Here is a 16,076-nt window from a genome sequence, read left to right on the forward strand (position 1 = left end):
TATATAAGCAAAATGTTTTTTTGGATGTTTTCTTTCCAGTAGTCTGAAAGACGTCTGCATGGAAAAAAAAAAATCTCAAAATTTATAAAAAAATATTGTATGAAAGCACAATGGTTTTGCCTATAGTGTCTTGCATTGAATTATGTAATGAAAACATAATTCAATTTAAAAGAGCAGAGTATTTATCGGGCACACAATAATTAGGATAATACCATCAAAACTAATAAATTAATACACAAATTTACACTAAACACAATTAATTTACTGTACATGTATATGACTAAATAAAAACAGAGGACAAACAGCAGCATTTAACTAAATATTATTAACACTACAAACAATATTTTGTATTTCTATAATATTAATATAATACATATTTTAAGTTTTTTCGTCATTATTTTTTAATTTTTGTTTTTTAATGTCTATACAGTTTTTATTTATTTGTTATCTTTCCATTTTAGTTATTTTAATACAAGGTAAACTAAATGAAAATGAAAAATTTACTTTAAAGTTACTTTAGCAACTAGCTGAAATAAATGAAAGTTAAAAAAAAAAAAAATCTTTCAGTTAAGGTTTATTTTATTTCAAGTAAAAAAATGTTTTAATGGTTTTAGTTCTAGCTGACTATAATATCACTGCATGCAACTGAAAGCTGTAGTTAAGTTAGTAGTGTCTACTTTGTTATTCTCCAATACTGATTCGTTGCTAAAAGAGATCTGATCATCACAGCTGTGTTGGGAGATTTTCACTCTGATGCTCTCGATGTCATACCTGGAAGGAACGATGTGATTGGTTAAGCAGATGTGTTGATCTAAATCAATGTTCCAGAATGATCCCTGTCAATCACTGCTGGATCTCATGTTCATCTGCTAACATTCCTCACCAAACACGAGCCAGTAAAGTGTTTAAATGAGTATGTAGATGCACTTTCTTATCTGTGCTGTTTTGAACTTTTAACGGAAATGTAATTAGCGTGAAGCGACTGTGAAGGCAGGTTGTTGACATGGTTTTCTAACTCACTTCATTATGCCACCGATCACATTATATGTTCTAATTGTGTTACATTGGAGATTGAACTTACTGCAACTTTTTTCTCTTTGGCTCACATTCATTTTCAGAAATTTTCCACATAATATATTTTGTAATATTATGCAAGCTTTGCATTCAGAGGCAAATTATGAAAATCATATTTTGTCCACTTAATTTTGCATGGCATATTTGTGAAATGAAACCTCCCAGTGCATTTGTATTATAAAATGAAGGCAGTGTTTCATCTGAAGTGTGCTGCCATCAATTTTGCATGCGCTCAGGCAAACGAAGCAGCTTTAATTATGACCATCTGCATCTGTTTCGTAGCTCTGAATTCATGATGTAACACAAACGGGGGAAGTTAACTATCTATTAAGGTGCTTAGGGAGGAAATGGATTACTGTAGGTTTCACTTTCAAGGAAAATAATTACAATCTATATGCAATCTGTTTCATATTTCAAACGCATGAGACAGAAGAGTATTATTTTTGTGGACAGATTTGAGATTAAGAGAACTAATAAAGCTTCATAACAACCTGATTGCAAGCCCAGAATAGTAATTAAAATTTATATATATATATATATATATATATATATATACACACACACACAAAAAATGTATTGTTTGCTTGTTTGTTTCATTTTAATTGATACTCTGGTTATATATTTTTCCTTGAAAGCAAAACAAGACTAATCAGTTTCTATTATATGTATAATTGTGTATACAAGACATACATATAGAAGATTTGTATGGACAGATTTGAGATTATGAGAACTAATAAAGCTTTATTATAACCTGATCACAAGCCTAGTAATTAAAATAAAAAATATGTAATTTTAATATGTAATATGTACTTTAATTAAAATATATATATGTATATTTCCCTCCATGTATTATTATGAAAGCATAATAATAATAATAATAATTATTCCATTTATTCTATTTATTTATTTAATATCCATATATCTATATTTATATGTTTTAAGCACCTGGAGAAAACATTACTCGGTTTCAATTTCAATTTTGTCAACATCAGAACCCCATTAAAACCATATAAATATATAAAACAGTGAAAGTGCAGATATATTCAGCTACAGTGCTGCAGAAATGCCCTTTGATTTTTAAACCTCAAACGCTCCTCTGACTGACAGCAGCTTTATGTGAGATCTAATTATGGGGCGGCTCTATAAAGTCCCTCTCAATAACGCTCACCCTTTAAAACAGCTCAAGTGTGAACGTCTTAAATGCTGCCGCCATTAAACATTTGAGTGACGTGTGCTTCATTTCAGCCCAAATCTGTTCCACTCTCTTTTACGGCACCAAAAGCGGGCCTTTTCACTTCATTGAGGACTGTGTAAATCCATAAGCGTGTAAAGCTGTAGCTCTGCAGCTAATGAGCGCCCGACCTTGCGTCATGTTTTATATTGTTTCCTTACAGGCCTCATATCATGAGGAATTCAATTTGCCTTGATGTTCTGTGATAAAAGTGCTCAATATGCAATGAAAATATTATGTTTCAGAACGCAATAGATATTAAAACTACTATAGGCTGCAAAATGACATCTGCAAACTTATGCAATTAATGATAAACACATCCACACATAATCAAGTATGATGCATACAGAGCATTTCACTTGCATTTGCAACTCCAAATAGATGTGTGCAAACTGTAAAATGCATTTATGCTTTTAAGGTATCTTAAATTGTATAACAGATGTCTTAACTATCATTTTAGGACATCTTACATTTTCATATGGAAAAACAGGAATTACTGTACAGCCTAATATGATTATTAAGCCTCAAAAGTCTTTGATTTAATTAAATAAATATGAGCATGGCGCTGTTGCACACTCTACAGGGTTGCAGTTTCAGATCCGTTTGCAATCATTTGTTACAAACAATTACTTATGGTTGACTGTTGATGAACTATGACAAGGTTTACTTTATGGTGTTTATATTGTAACATGATATGATGTAATATGTAATAGGATCATATGCTTATCACTGTAACTGAGTTTTATCCAGCTTTGCTGCAGCATGGAACAATCTGCTGGTTCGTTTCGTCTGCCTGAGCCTGGTTTTTTCTCAATTCTGTCACCGATGGAGTTTTGGTTCCTCTGGCTTGCTTAGTTGGGGACACTTAATTTCCAGCGATATCGTCGACTTGATTGCACAGATGCTATTTAAACTGAACTGAGTTGGATGATGATATCACTGAATTCAATAATGAACTGCCTTTAACTGAAAATTGAGTGTTTACTATTGTCCTTTTGCGTTGACACGCTATTTTCCTATTTGATACTTGTTAAAAGCTCTATATAAATAAAGGTGACTTGACTTGACTAATCATAAACAGTGGTCAAATAGTGAAGTTTAGGGAACATCATGTGGAAGCAGTAACTATTCTCTCCGCGTTTGTCTCCTGATCTGTCCTTGACTCTGAGTGTGGAAGGAATCAGTGCACAGGAAGCGTTTGAAGTGCGTGCAGGAAGTGGTCTGTATTTCAGAAGCGTTCTTACAGCTGTGGCAGGTCGCTCCGCTGTAGCCCGTGGCAGAACAGTTGCAGTGAAACGTGCTCCACGACTGTGAGCATCTCCCTCCGTGTTCACAGCGACTCGGGGAGCATCTGGTGGAAAAAAACAGGACATATCATATTTGATGTTTGATCTCAAGGACAATCAGATACAGAGAAGCGCAATCACTCAGCATTACACATGCAGCCTTTATAGACAGTTTGTGCGGAGTGAAAACCTTGCTGTTGGCTTTATCTGATCCTGGAGTGGGAAACAGTGACTTTTAACGGTGCACTTTTAAGTGACATATAGGAGGAATTCTGACAGTATGAGAGTCGCATGTAAATCACAGGCAATATGGAAGCTTATTTCCACCATGGAATAAAAAAATGGTAATTTCAACATTTTTATCTCACAACTCTCTTTATCTCTCACAATTCAGACTTTTATTCTTAGATTGTGAGATAAAAAGACAGGTTAGACTTTATTACAAGGTGTCCTTGTTACAGTGTAATTATACATATAAGTACTGAGTAATATTAATCAACTACATGTACAAACTATAGGGTTAGCGTTAGGATGAGGGTTTGGTTTAGGGTTAGTTGCATGGAATTATGCATAATGTATTGTTATTACAATAGTAAGTACATGCAACATGTGTAACAAGGACACCGTAAAATAAAGTGTTACCTAAAGAGAAAATCAAATTATGACTAACAGGACATTATTTGATAGAACAAATGACCATCATTGTGTTTTGAAGTATGCAAATCAATATTAAATATGAATTAATCAAATAATGACTTAAATTTGGGTCTGTTTTTCACACAAACCATCACTTTGGAAGAAGTAGATAACAAAAATGTCATTTACATAACTTGTAAAGCACCCTGATGTTAACCAATCATAATCATAATCAACAACTTCATTATTATAATCAGAGATCTATATGTACTGTACATAAAGAAGTCTTAAATAATGAAAAGCAAACAGCCTCTTTAATTCAGAGAGAAGCTGAAAAATAAGCATAGAATTAGCACAAAATAGGCATAAACACTCATGCAATGGGTTTGCAAACTCCAACTCCAAAAAGAAATCTAATTTTTTATTTAGTGATGCATTTCTACATGTAACTGTTTGACTTCATTTACATAAAGAAGTCTTAAATATAAAGGCACAGAAAACCTGTAATTCAGAGGGAGGGTGAGAAATATGCATGAAAAATTTCACTTAGTCATAAGTTCACATACACCTCACAGAATCTGCAAATTAATAATAATTAAAAAAACGAGGGATCATAAAAATTGCATGTTGCTTTTTTATTCAGCACTGCCCTGAAAAGCTATCAATTAAAATTTGGGTCTGTTTTTCACACAAACCATCACTTTGGAAGAAGTAGATATACAAAAATGTAGATAACTGTTTGACTTCATTTACATAAAGAAGTCTTAAATATAAAGGCACAGAAAACCTGTAATTCAGAGGGAGGGTGAGAAATATGCATGAAAAATTTCACTTAGTCATAAGTTCACATACACCTCACAGAATCTGCAAATTAATAATAATTAAAAAAACGAGGGATCATAAAAATTGCATGTTGCTTTTTTATTCAGCACTGCCCTGAAAAGCTATCAATTAAACTATTACGCTTTAATTATTAACATTTTGCAGGGTTTATGTAATATATGTTATGCTTATATATGTTTTTGGTGCAAAAACCCTGGACTAACATGTCTGATGACTTCCTGAAATAACAACAGTGCTGATTTGAGGACTCGTTCCTGCACAAACGCCGTAGGACAACGCACACGCTGAACTTTAATACTTCGTGTTAGAGGTTTCATCACACCATTAACCTCAAGATTGACTTAGCAAACACCACTAATAATCATTTATGCCACAACACCTTGATTTAGAAGCTAATAATGTTTTGCTGAGAGCGAAGCAAAGTTAACCGCTTCGACCACAAACACCTTCCAATTTCTCTCTATAAAGCGAATCTTTTCTAGTCATCTCACAATGCCCTTGCCTGAGCCAAAAAACAATTCCCAGCCTCTCCTGACTCTCACGGGATGATCTCGCGTTACCAACGCTCACTTTACAGTCTACATCTTTCACCAGATTTCCATTTGTGGCCACAATGATGGTCTAAGAGGATCCGTTCAAACGCTCTTTGTGCTTTCGGTGGTCGGGACAGATCCACTCTCTGCTCCGGTTTCACGCTTTGTAGCTTCATAATCGGAACAGGATCGAGTGTGTCTTTCATTCTGCTCAAAACGACACTTCAAACCAAGGGAAAAAAACCCAAACCACACTTTTTGGCTCGCGTACGCTGATGGCATACTGAGAGCCCTGTCTCTTTGTTGGCTGCAATCCCATCAGAGCTTTGCAGGCCCGTCGCAGGGACACAAGCGAACCGAGGCGGTCAGCTTCACACAGGCTGCCGCAGCGCAGCCGGACTCCTCTGTTCTCCTGTAATCTGCCCCCGCGAGTAATGATCAGACTGACACACACAGACACCGAGAGAGAAACACACAGAAAAGATAAACGCAAGCACGACTTGCCAGACAGTTGTGTTTTCTCTGATGAAACGAGCTGAGATGAATAAACACGAATCACAAACAAAATATGTAGAAGTCTATAAACAAAGACTTAAAATGGGAAACTATAGTCCACTTATACACTACTGTTCGACAGTTTGGGTTTTTTGTATCTTCTGCTCACGAGAGCTGCATTTATTTGATCAAAAATACAGAAAAAGCAGTAAAATTGTGAAATATTATTACAACTTAAAATAACTGGTTTTTATGTGAATATATGTTAAAATGTAATTTATTCCTCTTAATCAAAGCTGAATTTTCAGCATCATTACTCCAGTCTTCAGTGTCACACGATCGTTCAGAATCATTGCTGCTTAATAAATATTTCTGATTACTATCAATGTTGAAAACAGTGTCATTTTTGTGGAAACCATGGTACATTTAATTTTTTTTAAGTTTTAAAAACCGCATTTATTTGAAATAGAAATCTTTTGCAACATTATAATTGTCTGTACTGTCACTTCCGATCAATTTAATACATCCTTGCTGAATAAAAATATTAATTTATTTTTGAATGGAAGTGTAATGTTAGTCAAGCTTTATTGCAGTGCAAAACGTTTTACATGGGCATTTTATAACTTCTCTACGATACTTAGGAGAGAAACAAGTACACAAACAAAATGTGTTAAGAGCAAGCTATTAAATTTTCATGAAAGATTATGAAGGCAAATATTATTTTTACAATAACATGCACTGATTTCACAATAAGACCAGCAGCATGTCTAAATAAAGTAAACAGGGTCAAATTTCAATCCATGTTGACTTTAAATAAAATTGGACAGATGTTTTTTTTAAGAAATGAGGTCTCGGCTAATGAATACGGGTCGACATATGGGAGTATGATATTCCACTAGCATCTCAGCCTGAAGGACACATCAACTGGGAAACTGGAGATGACATAGAAATTATGAGAAACAAGATCAAGATTTCACTGAAAAACCAAATCCTGTCTGAACCTGACAACAAAACACAACTAGTAGTATAAGTGTAGAAACTTAAAGGTAAACAGTTTAACTCAAGATGTCTGTGTTCTGCAGTCCATCTTCTGCAAGAGAAAACCAATCACAATTCAGTAATTTGCATATTGAATAATGATTGCTTTTCTAATGCAGAAGATAGAAACATGCAAGAAAGAAACCGTCTCTAGGTTACGTATGTAACCATGGTTCCCCGAGGGAACGAGACGCTGCGTCGAGATTCGCTTTGGATATCGTGGGCAGGGAGGAACACAGCGTTTGTAATGCCATTCACTCGCCATAGACTTTTTCATGATTGTCTTTTATATATGCTTGTGCGGACAGACAACCGTAAATAGACAGACACATACACAGAGCGCTACTGAAGAGCAGAAGCTGGTTTGCGCTCTGCTGGATGCGCTTTTATACTTTCTGGTGCTTACGTCACCCTGCTCGTGACGTCTCGCTGCTCCATTGGACTGATTTGACACGTGCTTCAGAACACGGTCACGCAAGGGCGTTCCCAAAGCGAATCTCAACGGAGCTCGAGTTCCTGAAGGGGAACCAAATATATAATTCAAATTACCACAGTGACATCATGGCTGTCAGTTACATTTGGAATCTCAAACATTCTATAAATGTACATCAATGGGAGATTTTCAAAAAACGGAATTTAAAAGTAACATCTATTTCGAGATTATATATTTTATATACGAGCTCTGAGAACAAATGCCACAATGGCTCTGAGCAGCAGCTTGACGGCGTCGAAACGCATGTGCCCCGCGCTGCCCTTCCCATCGGCTGCCCACAGATACTCAACCCTCCTCGCCAGCAGCCAAAGGTCGCGCGGTGTGACCCTAATCACAGAGAGGTGACAACCAACGGCGGCCCGCTGAGCTGAAGTCACCTCTTGAAAGACAAGTGCAGCAGGTGCGGGGAAACGGCACGTGCCTCAACGCCGCTGCTTGATGTGTTTCCTCAGCTGCAGGGGAAACCTGACAGGAGCTGGAAAGAGACAGACTCGCACCTCCAGCCTGGGGGTCAAAGGTCAAGCGGAGGAAATTAGGACGGACAGAAGCCAGGCCAATGATGCAACCTTCAGCCGACCTCATCAGCAGAAACCAGCGGGAAGAGAGATGCAAACATGCAATGCTTCAACTCCCCAACATCGAAAGTATGTTCATTTAAAGAAATAGTTTACCTAAAAATTTTAATTGGCTGAAAATGTGCTCACCTTCCGGCAATCCAAGATGTAGATGAGTTTGTGTCTTCATCAGATTTGGAGAAATGTAGCATTTCATCACTTGCTCACCAATGGATGCTCTGCAGTGAATGGGTGCCGTCAGAATGAGAGTCCAAACAGCTGATAAAAACATCACAATAATCCACAAGTAATCCACACCACTCCAGTCCATCCAATAACATCTGTCAAAGTTAAAAGCTACCTGTTTGTAAGAAACAAATGAATCATTAAGATGTTTTAACATCACTTCATGAATCCATGATCCTGCAGTGAAAAATCCATGTTGTTTTTTCAAATCAAAATCCACCCACATATTTGTTTAGAGCCGTTCTGGCTTGTATTTGGTTCTTGATCTGTGCAGATTTCTCTCCTGATTCAGACTAGATGACTTTTTTCAGTGTAAAAAGCAATATTATGGATTATGGACTCAAATTTTTGCCGGAAGCGATGGTTTCAAGTTAAAAACATCTTAATGATGGATTTGTTTCTTACAAACACACAGCTTTTGGCTTCACAAAATGTTAACTGATGAACTGGAGTGGTGTGGATTACTTGTGGATTATACTATGGGGCCATTGAATGCTTGAATCTGATTGGCTGACCAGCGTTCTAAGGTGTGCAATTATTTTCAGGGAAACACACGGCGAACGTAGTTCCAGGCAACTCTTGATCGCATTACATGTTAATATATCACTTTGCCAAATGATTTCAGTTAGTTCAAAGGTCCTTATAGCTTACAATAGCAAAATAACCAAAACCCACAACGACACTGGCCAAACAAATAAATATAGTAAGCAATAGGATACAAACGAGAGTTTATTTCCATGTTTTGCCACAAAATTATGTTTTATTATGTACGTAAAGCACATACTCTATTTCTCCCGCTCTCTCGCCCTTGACGCACACATAGTTTGCACACACGGATACATACGCGCTTATGTTGTTAGCGCTATCAGTTTTATCAGTAAAATAGTTTAGCAACTTAAAAGCTACATGACATTTCTCACAATCGAGGTAATAACAGGACTGTTCATGAAGAAAATGAACTTAAAGTTTCACTATTAGTGGAGACGCTGCTGCCGAACACTTTTGAGAGACACACAGACTCACAGAGGTAATTCACACGCTTTCTCTCTCTCTCTCTCTCTAATAACTCTGTTAAGATGAGTCTGCTATCAACGGCTCTGTCCTCCATTACTAGGTCTAAAATAACGTTTTGGAATTAGCAACAGAGGCGTTGGATGAGATGCGGAAGAAACTAATCCTACTCACAATAGCGTTTTAAGTAAAAAAAACGGACAAATGCCTTGAAATATATTATCTGATTGATGCCTTGAGATGTGGCAACCATAGTATAAGTGGAATAATTGACTCTGGGCCGTTGAATTATTAGAAAAATAATGCATTATTTTTCTAATAATTCAATGTCCCGGATTATTCCTTTACTTATTGTGATGTTTTTATCAGCTGTTTGGACTCTCATTCTGACGGCACCCATTCACTGCAGAGCATGCATTGCTGAGCAAGTGATGCAATGCTACATTTCTCCAAATCTGATGAAGAAATAAACTCATTTACATATTGGATGGCTTGAGGGTGAGCACATTTTTAGCAAATGTTCATTTTTCAGTGAATTATTCCTTTAAAGCTGAAGTTGGCAATACTGTTAATTCTAAACCTGCAAAATAGCTATTGAGACAAATAAACCTAAAGCAATTTCCTGTCTTGTGGATCAGTTCTGAATTCCACAATCTATCATATTTTACTGTGACTGTACAGCAGCGATCCAGACACCTGAAACAGCTCTTTAAAATGTGGAAAGCATGATGAACTTTACTGCATGTTTGGATAAGAATGTTTGATCATTGTTTAATGAATTACTGCTGCCATGATCAACGCAAAGTGCATAAAACATCAAATGAAATTCTAATTCTTGCTTTAGGTGGCTGCTAAAAGCACAATGTTAATTGCAGCAGGCAAATAACGCTGACTTTAGTGAATACGGCACAAGACTCATTTGCATACAAAGGAGGTGTGTTTGTGCTGAAAAGAAGCGATCCAGACACCTGAAACAGCTCTTTAAAATGCGGAAAGCATGATGAACTTTACTGCATGTTTGGATAAGAATGTTTGATCATTGTTTAATGAATTACTGCTGCCATGATCAACGCAAAGTGCATAAAACATCAAATGAAATTCTAATTCTTGCTTTAGGTGGCTGCTAAAAGCACAATGTTAATTGCAGCAGGCAAATAACGCTGACTTTAGTGAATACGGCACAAGACTCATTTGCATACAAAGGAGGTGTGTTTGTGCTGAAAAGAATGACAAAGACTTAATTTACTGTAAAGACTCATGACGCAGCACTGCTCCGGCACTATCAGCACCTGCTTAAGCTTCAACAAAACTGTTGAGTGAATTCATGCCTGTGGCTCTTTCAAATCAGCATTAGATTCATGTGCAATAATCAGGGTGTCAGGGTGTACTTCATTCTTCTTCTTCTTCTTATTATTATTATTATAACTATGGTAGGTTTAGTTATAGTTTCTAAATGTGTTTAGGCTGCAATGTTTTCCATCTATGCTCTTCCTACTACTAATGTCAAGAATGACTGTGTGTGTGTATTAGGGGTTGAACGACTTCTGATTTTTTTAAGTCGACTTTTATGTGATGAAAGTCGAGTCGAAGTCGACTAGTCGCTGATGACGTCATTAATGAACAAATAGTCAAGCTTAAAGCATCATGACAGAGCATTGAAGTCGATTAGTTGGTGCAACCCCTATGTAAAACATAACCTAAACAGTTCTATGTAAATTCATTAATAACATATTTATATTTCACATTTTTACAATATGTAATATCGGTCTTGGGTGTCCCCAGAATGCGTCTGTGAAGTTTCAGCCCAAAATACCCAACAGATCATTTATTATAACAGCTGGAAAATGTAATTTTACCAAAAAAAAAGAGCTGTTTTGGAGTGTATCGCTTTAAATGCAAATGAGCTGCATATTCCCACCCCATCTCCAGAAGAGGGTGTCGCATATAAGTCTCTCTGCATTGCATATCTACACAGCCGGTAGAAGCAACATAACAGAGCAAGAGAACCGGTGTTCAGCCGTACATATGGGAAGCCAAATGCACTGAAAGTGGGACGAAACGGCGCGATGTTACAGAACTAATCTCACAAACGCGGCACTGATCAGTTAAAAAATACTTAATGTAGGCACACAAATACGGTTGAAACACTAAGCACTATAACGACATGACATTCACAAAGGAGTCTGGAGTGATACACGTATTTACAGTGGGGAAAATATTGATTTGATACCCTGTTGATTTTGTAAGTTTGCCCACTTACAAAGAAATGAAAGGTCTGTAATTTTTATGGTATGTTTATTAATATATATATATATATATATATATATATATACTGTATATATATCCCAACACATCCCATATTTTTGTTTGTTGATGAGGCACTTTAAAACAGAAAATTCAGTGTTGAATTCAAGACTCCAGATGCTTCAATTATGAATAATATCCTATGAAAATATACACAAAAGTTCAAAAGAACAGCATTTATTTGAAATAGAAATCTTTTGTAACATTATGTTTGTCTTTACTGTCACTTTTGATCAATCTAATGCATCCTTGCTGAATAGAAATATTAATTTCTTAAATAAAACCAAACATTTTCAACTCAGGGAAACCCTGCTGAATGAATACAAATGTAATGGTGACACTAAAACAATGGAATGGAATACAAGTGCACTAGTAAAATGCAAAATGAGAATTAGTGTAGGACAGGTGGACGATAAGTGGGGCAGTAGAGCAGGAAACACTGCAGAACGGGACGAGCGACTCAAACCCGTGCAGCGCTGCATTTGCTGGAATAAAGAGGCAGCTCTGCATACACACAAAACACAGGATCTGTGGGCATGAGGCTCTTTTACCGCAGTGAGAGTATATGAATGGATGCGACTCAACAGTGTGCATGATAAATAGCAGCACTTCACACTCATTACCTCTTTTGTTTCGTTCCTTTTTGTGGCTATGCACTTCTTAAGGTGACAGAATAAAAACAGGTCATATATGCTTCTGTAGGAAATCCCTCAAATCAATAATGCGATTGGCTCTTTAAACTGATGGGCGGGACTTCCTGTCAGCACTGGTAATGATCCTCCACACAGCAGCTGTATTTCAGTGAGGTGAGGAGGAGTGTGAGTCTGAGATTCAGTGAAAGTGTTGACAGCGCAAGAAACTCCTCTTTATTCTGTCCATTATTCACCTTTACAATAACACTTACTCAGCGCTTTAGTCAAAGTGAGCACTATATCACACAGAGCTCCTCCCACGTCACTGCATAACAAAACAACTTCCTCAGGTCAACCTTCAGCTACTTAACACCACAAAAACTCAACAGCGGATCCATACAGAAAACTAGTTTCTGAAAATAATATGTAGAACAAAAGCTGTAATTGACTGAGTGGCATCCAGCTATCTTCTTAGAAATATGGTTATTTTGTGTTTTGAATCCTATTTTTGCAAACTTTTCTAAATGTTTTATTTTCATTTCAAGTCTGTTCTGATGGGTCATGATCTGTGAACAGCAGGATAAAAATCAATGCTAAATACAAATAATAAAATGCAACTATATAATTGTGCATAGTTGGAAAAGTAAAATAAATAAATAAATAATAGAATTAAAAATAAATAAATAAATGACTTATCCTAGTACATATATTTGGTTGCTGATATCATGTGCTTTGAAGCAGAAAACTAGTAAATTCAAAAGGCTTCAAATGCTAATTAATAATTCAGATGATTTATTTTATTTTATTAATCATTCATCATACTAGAGATGGCAGGTCAAGACAGTATCAATGCATACAAATGAATGTGCATACTGCTCACAGTGTTCATACTATATACTACTGAAATAGTAAGAGTAGCATGAGAGTAAACACATGTATTGGTCTTTTTGTACAAGAAATCATTACAAGCTCAACTTTAGTCTTCCAAACGACAGCAGCACACATCAGCTCTCTGCTTCCCTCATATTATCTTTGATGTGGGGTTAATAAAGGCACTCAGCTTTGCTCTGGTCCACACTCATTTTGCACAGGGCCCGTGGGTTCACATGGGGCACATGTAAAGCCAATGAGAGCCGCTGCAATCCCATATTTCTTAGTTATGGGCAGCAATGTTATTTGAGCTCAACCTACAGGCCTTTAGCAGAGGTAATAACCCTCGCAGTGGAGCTGCTGTTTCTTCATGGAGTGAGAGGAACGTCACCCGCGGTCTGCCCTCGCCTCACGCCTGCGGACTCAATAATATTGTGTGCGCTAATGAGAGCCGAGAGCTCCATTCAAGCCGCCGGACCAGTATGAAAGCGACGCCAGCGCTTGACGTGCTAAACTGCATTAGCATAAGTGTCTGCGTGACTTACGCATGCTGTTTTCACAGCGTTAAAGAACACACGTAGCATCCTGTTCACATCAAGAGCGATAATTACTGATAATTACTACTAAAAAATTGTGTTACTTGAAATAAAATAAAAATGTACTTTACAAAATTCAAAATACATTTTCAAAATTCAGTTGCAACATTTTATTTTAATTTATTTTCACTTGATGTACTAAAATAACTAGGGCTGGGTATCGTTTGAATTTGATCAATTCCGATTTCGATTCTTTTCGATTCCAATGTGATTAAATAATGATATCAAACATTTATCCTGTGTCTCTTTTTTGCAAACCATTTATTGGAGCTGAACACCATGAACAAAAATCAACAGGCTACATAAAAACTGGACTCTTTAAGAGCTGTTTGTGTGCAAAATAGAACTGCAAGATTCTGAACAAATTGAGTTTTTTTTTCTTTTCTTTTTTTTTCCCAATGGAAGTTGTGGTTCTCTCATGATTCTGAAGAAAAAGCATTAGACAACTAAACAAGATCACATGTAATTTATGAATGAATGATTCAATGACTCACTCAAGATGTACTTGTTTCATTACTGGATGAATCAGCATTCTTGAACGAATCTCTTGTATGATTCAAAGACAAATACATTTGAACAGCCCCTTTTCTCCACCTACTGGCATAACAATGTAATAATCGATAAATCTTCATTTGAAGTGTCAAATTACTTTCAAAAGGTGATTTACTCTATTTTAATCACTACCATACACATCGTACACACAGTTTATATCTGAACTATAAACTTTTATCCCAGAACTTCTGTGATTTGAATGTTTGTAACACCGAAATAATGATACTGTGTGGTTGAAAAGACTGAAGCTGTTTCATTCATGACAGACAGCTGCTCTCTTTAGGTCAATAGCAGCACAGACGCAGATTTAAATGTTCAAATCACACTGATGTGATCGTACGCTGCACGGACGAACCACATGATCACAACATTGATCACACACATCAAAGCTTGAGGAATGAAACAGATGAATCATTGTAATTTAGGAATAGAATCACGTTGGTGTTTGAGGTGTTTGAACAATCTTTAACAATCGATTAAATTAAAGTGCTTTGTCATATTGGTGGTGACACCTCTCTTACCTCTCTTGTAGCTATCACAGATATTATACTTAGCTTTTTTTTGCTTCTGATCGCAAATGTAGCCAAACTTTGGAGCGCTTAGATTAGCAAGCAAGGTCCTGGCAGATCGCTAGGTCCGGTCCTCACAAAGCACATAGGAATCGATAGGCGGAATCGAAATTTTAATTTGACAACAAGTAGCCTATCCGATTCCTGACCTTAAGTATCCGATTCTGGAATCGGAATCGATTTTCGATTCCCAACCCTAAGTACGTAGCAAAGATTGTTGAGAGTGATTTGTCTTGCAATGTTCACAAATGTAAGGTATTTTTGAGTCAGAGTGTGAAAGTAGTTGGTTCATATGGCAATAATTCTTGTTTAATGGAATATTTAATAGATTGAGATTGATCTCTGATTGAGATGTAAGGAGATATGTTTTATGTACAGTATATCCACATTCTACTTCCATTTGCTGAATGGAATATTCCATCTGTCATCTTATTTACTGTATAAATGAAAACAGAGTGTCTTTCTGTTATCTGCCATGATGAGTTGATCTTCTCATTTATATTAGCTCTAACATGTATGCGAGTAGTGTTGTCACGGTACCAAAATGTCAGTATTCGGTACCAATACCAGTGAAAATCCACGGTTCTCGGTACCAATTTCGGTACCGAAGCAAAACACAAAAACATGCTAATTGAACAACATTTTTATTAATAACGTTAAACAAAAATTAAATGTACAAAACCAATGCCATTCTTTATACTTATTTAAAATTGTTTCAAGTTTTTCCACAAGTAATAAAAGTATGAAAAAAGTAAACAAGTTTCACCCAAAAGTTGAGTCATAGGTCTGCTGTCACTGAAAAACATCTGTAAACTGTTGTCTGTTTTAGGGTTTGCTGGTGTGTTTCAGGATCTTCCTCAGTCTGCAGCTGTAAAAGGAAAATATAATATACTTCAGTAAAGCAATGGGCTGAGTCTGACCAAATGCAACATTAGATTATTGACACCAGCTAAAATATAACTTTTCAGGAAATAACAAACCTCAGCTTTTATAATAAATTTAGATAAGATTACATATATTAAGTGTATATCAAATAGATGGAAACTGTAGTATTAAAAACACTTTACAATAAGATTTTATTTGTTAGATAACATGACCTAACAATAAACAATA

General features: G+C 36.2%; 1 protein-coding gene across 1 annotated transcript in view; it reads right to left on the reverse strand.

The window, feature by feature from the left end:
• The window catches only part of LOC107665762 (contactin-associated protein-like 4), a 75,375-nt gene that overhangs the window by 51,188 nt on the left and 8,111 nt on the right, over nucleotides 1-16,076 (reverse strand). The window contains exon 5 of the mRNA XM_016456772.1: nucleotides 3,550-3,656. Within this exon, the coding sequence (XP_016312258.1) occupies nucleotides 3,550-3,656 (107 nt within the window). The remainder of the gene's footprint in view (nucleotides 1-3,549; nucleotides 3,657-16,076) is intronic.

This window comes from Sinocyclocheilus anshuiensis, unplaced genomic scaffold (assembly GCF_001515605.1).
Source record: "Sinocyclocheilus anshuiensis isolate Anshui unplaced genomic scaffold, SAMN03320099.WGS_v1.1 scaffold743, whole genome shotgun sequence".
Lineage (NCBI taxonomy): Eukaryota > Metazoa > Chordata > Actinopteri > Cypriniformes > Cyprinidae > Sinocyclocheilus > Sinocyclocheilus anshuiensis.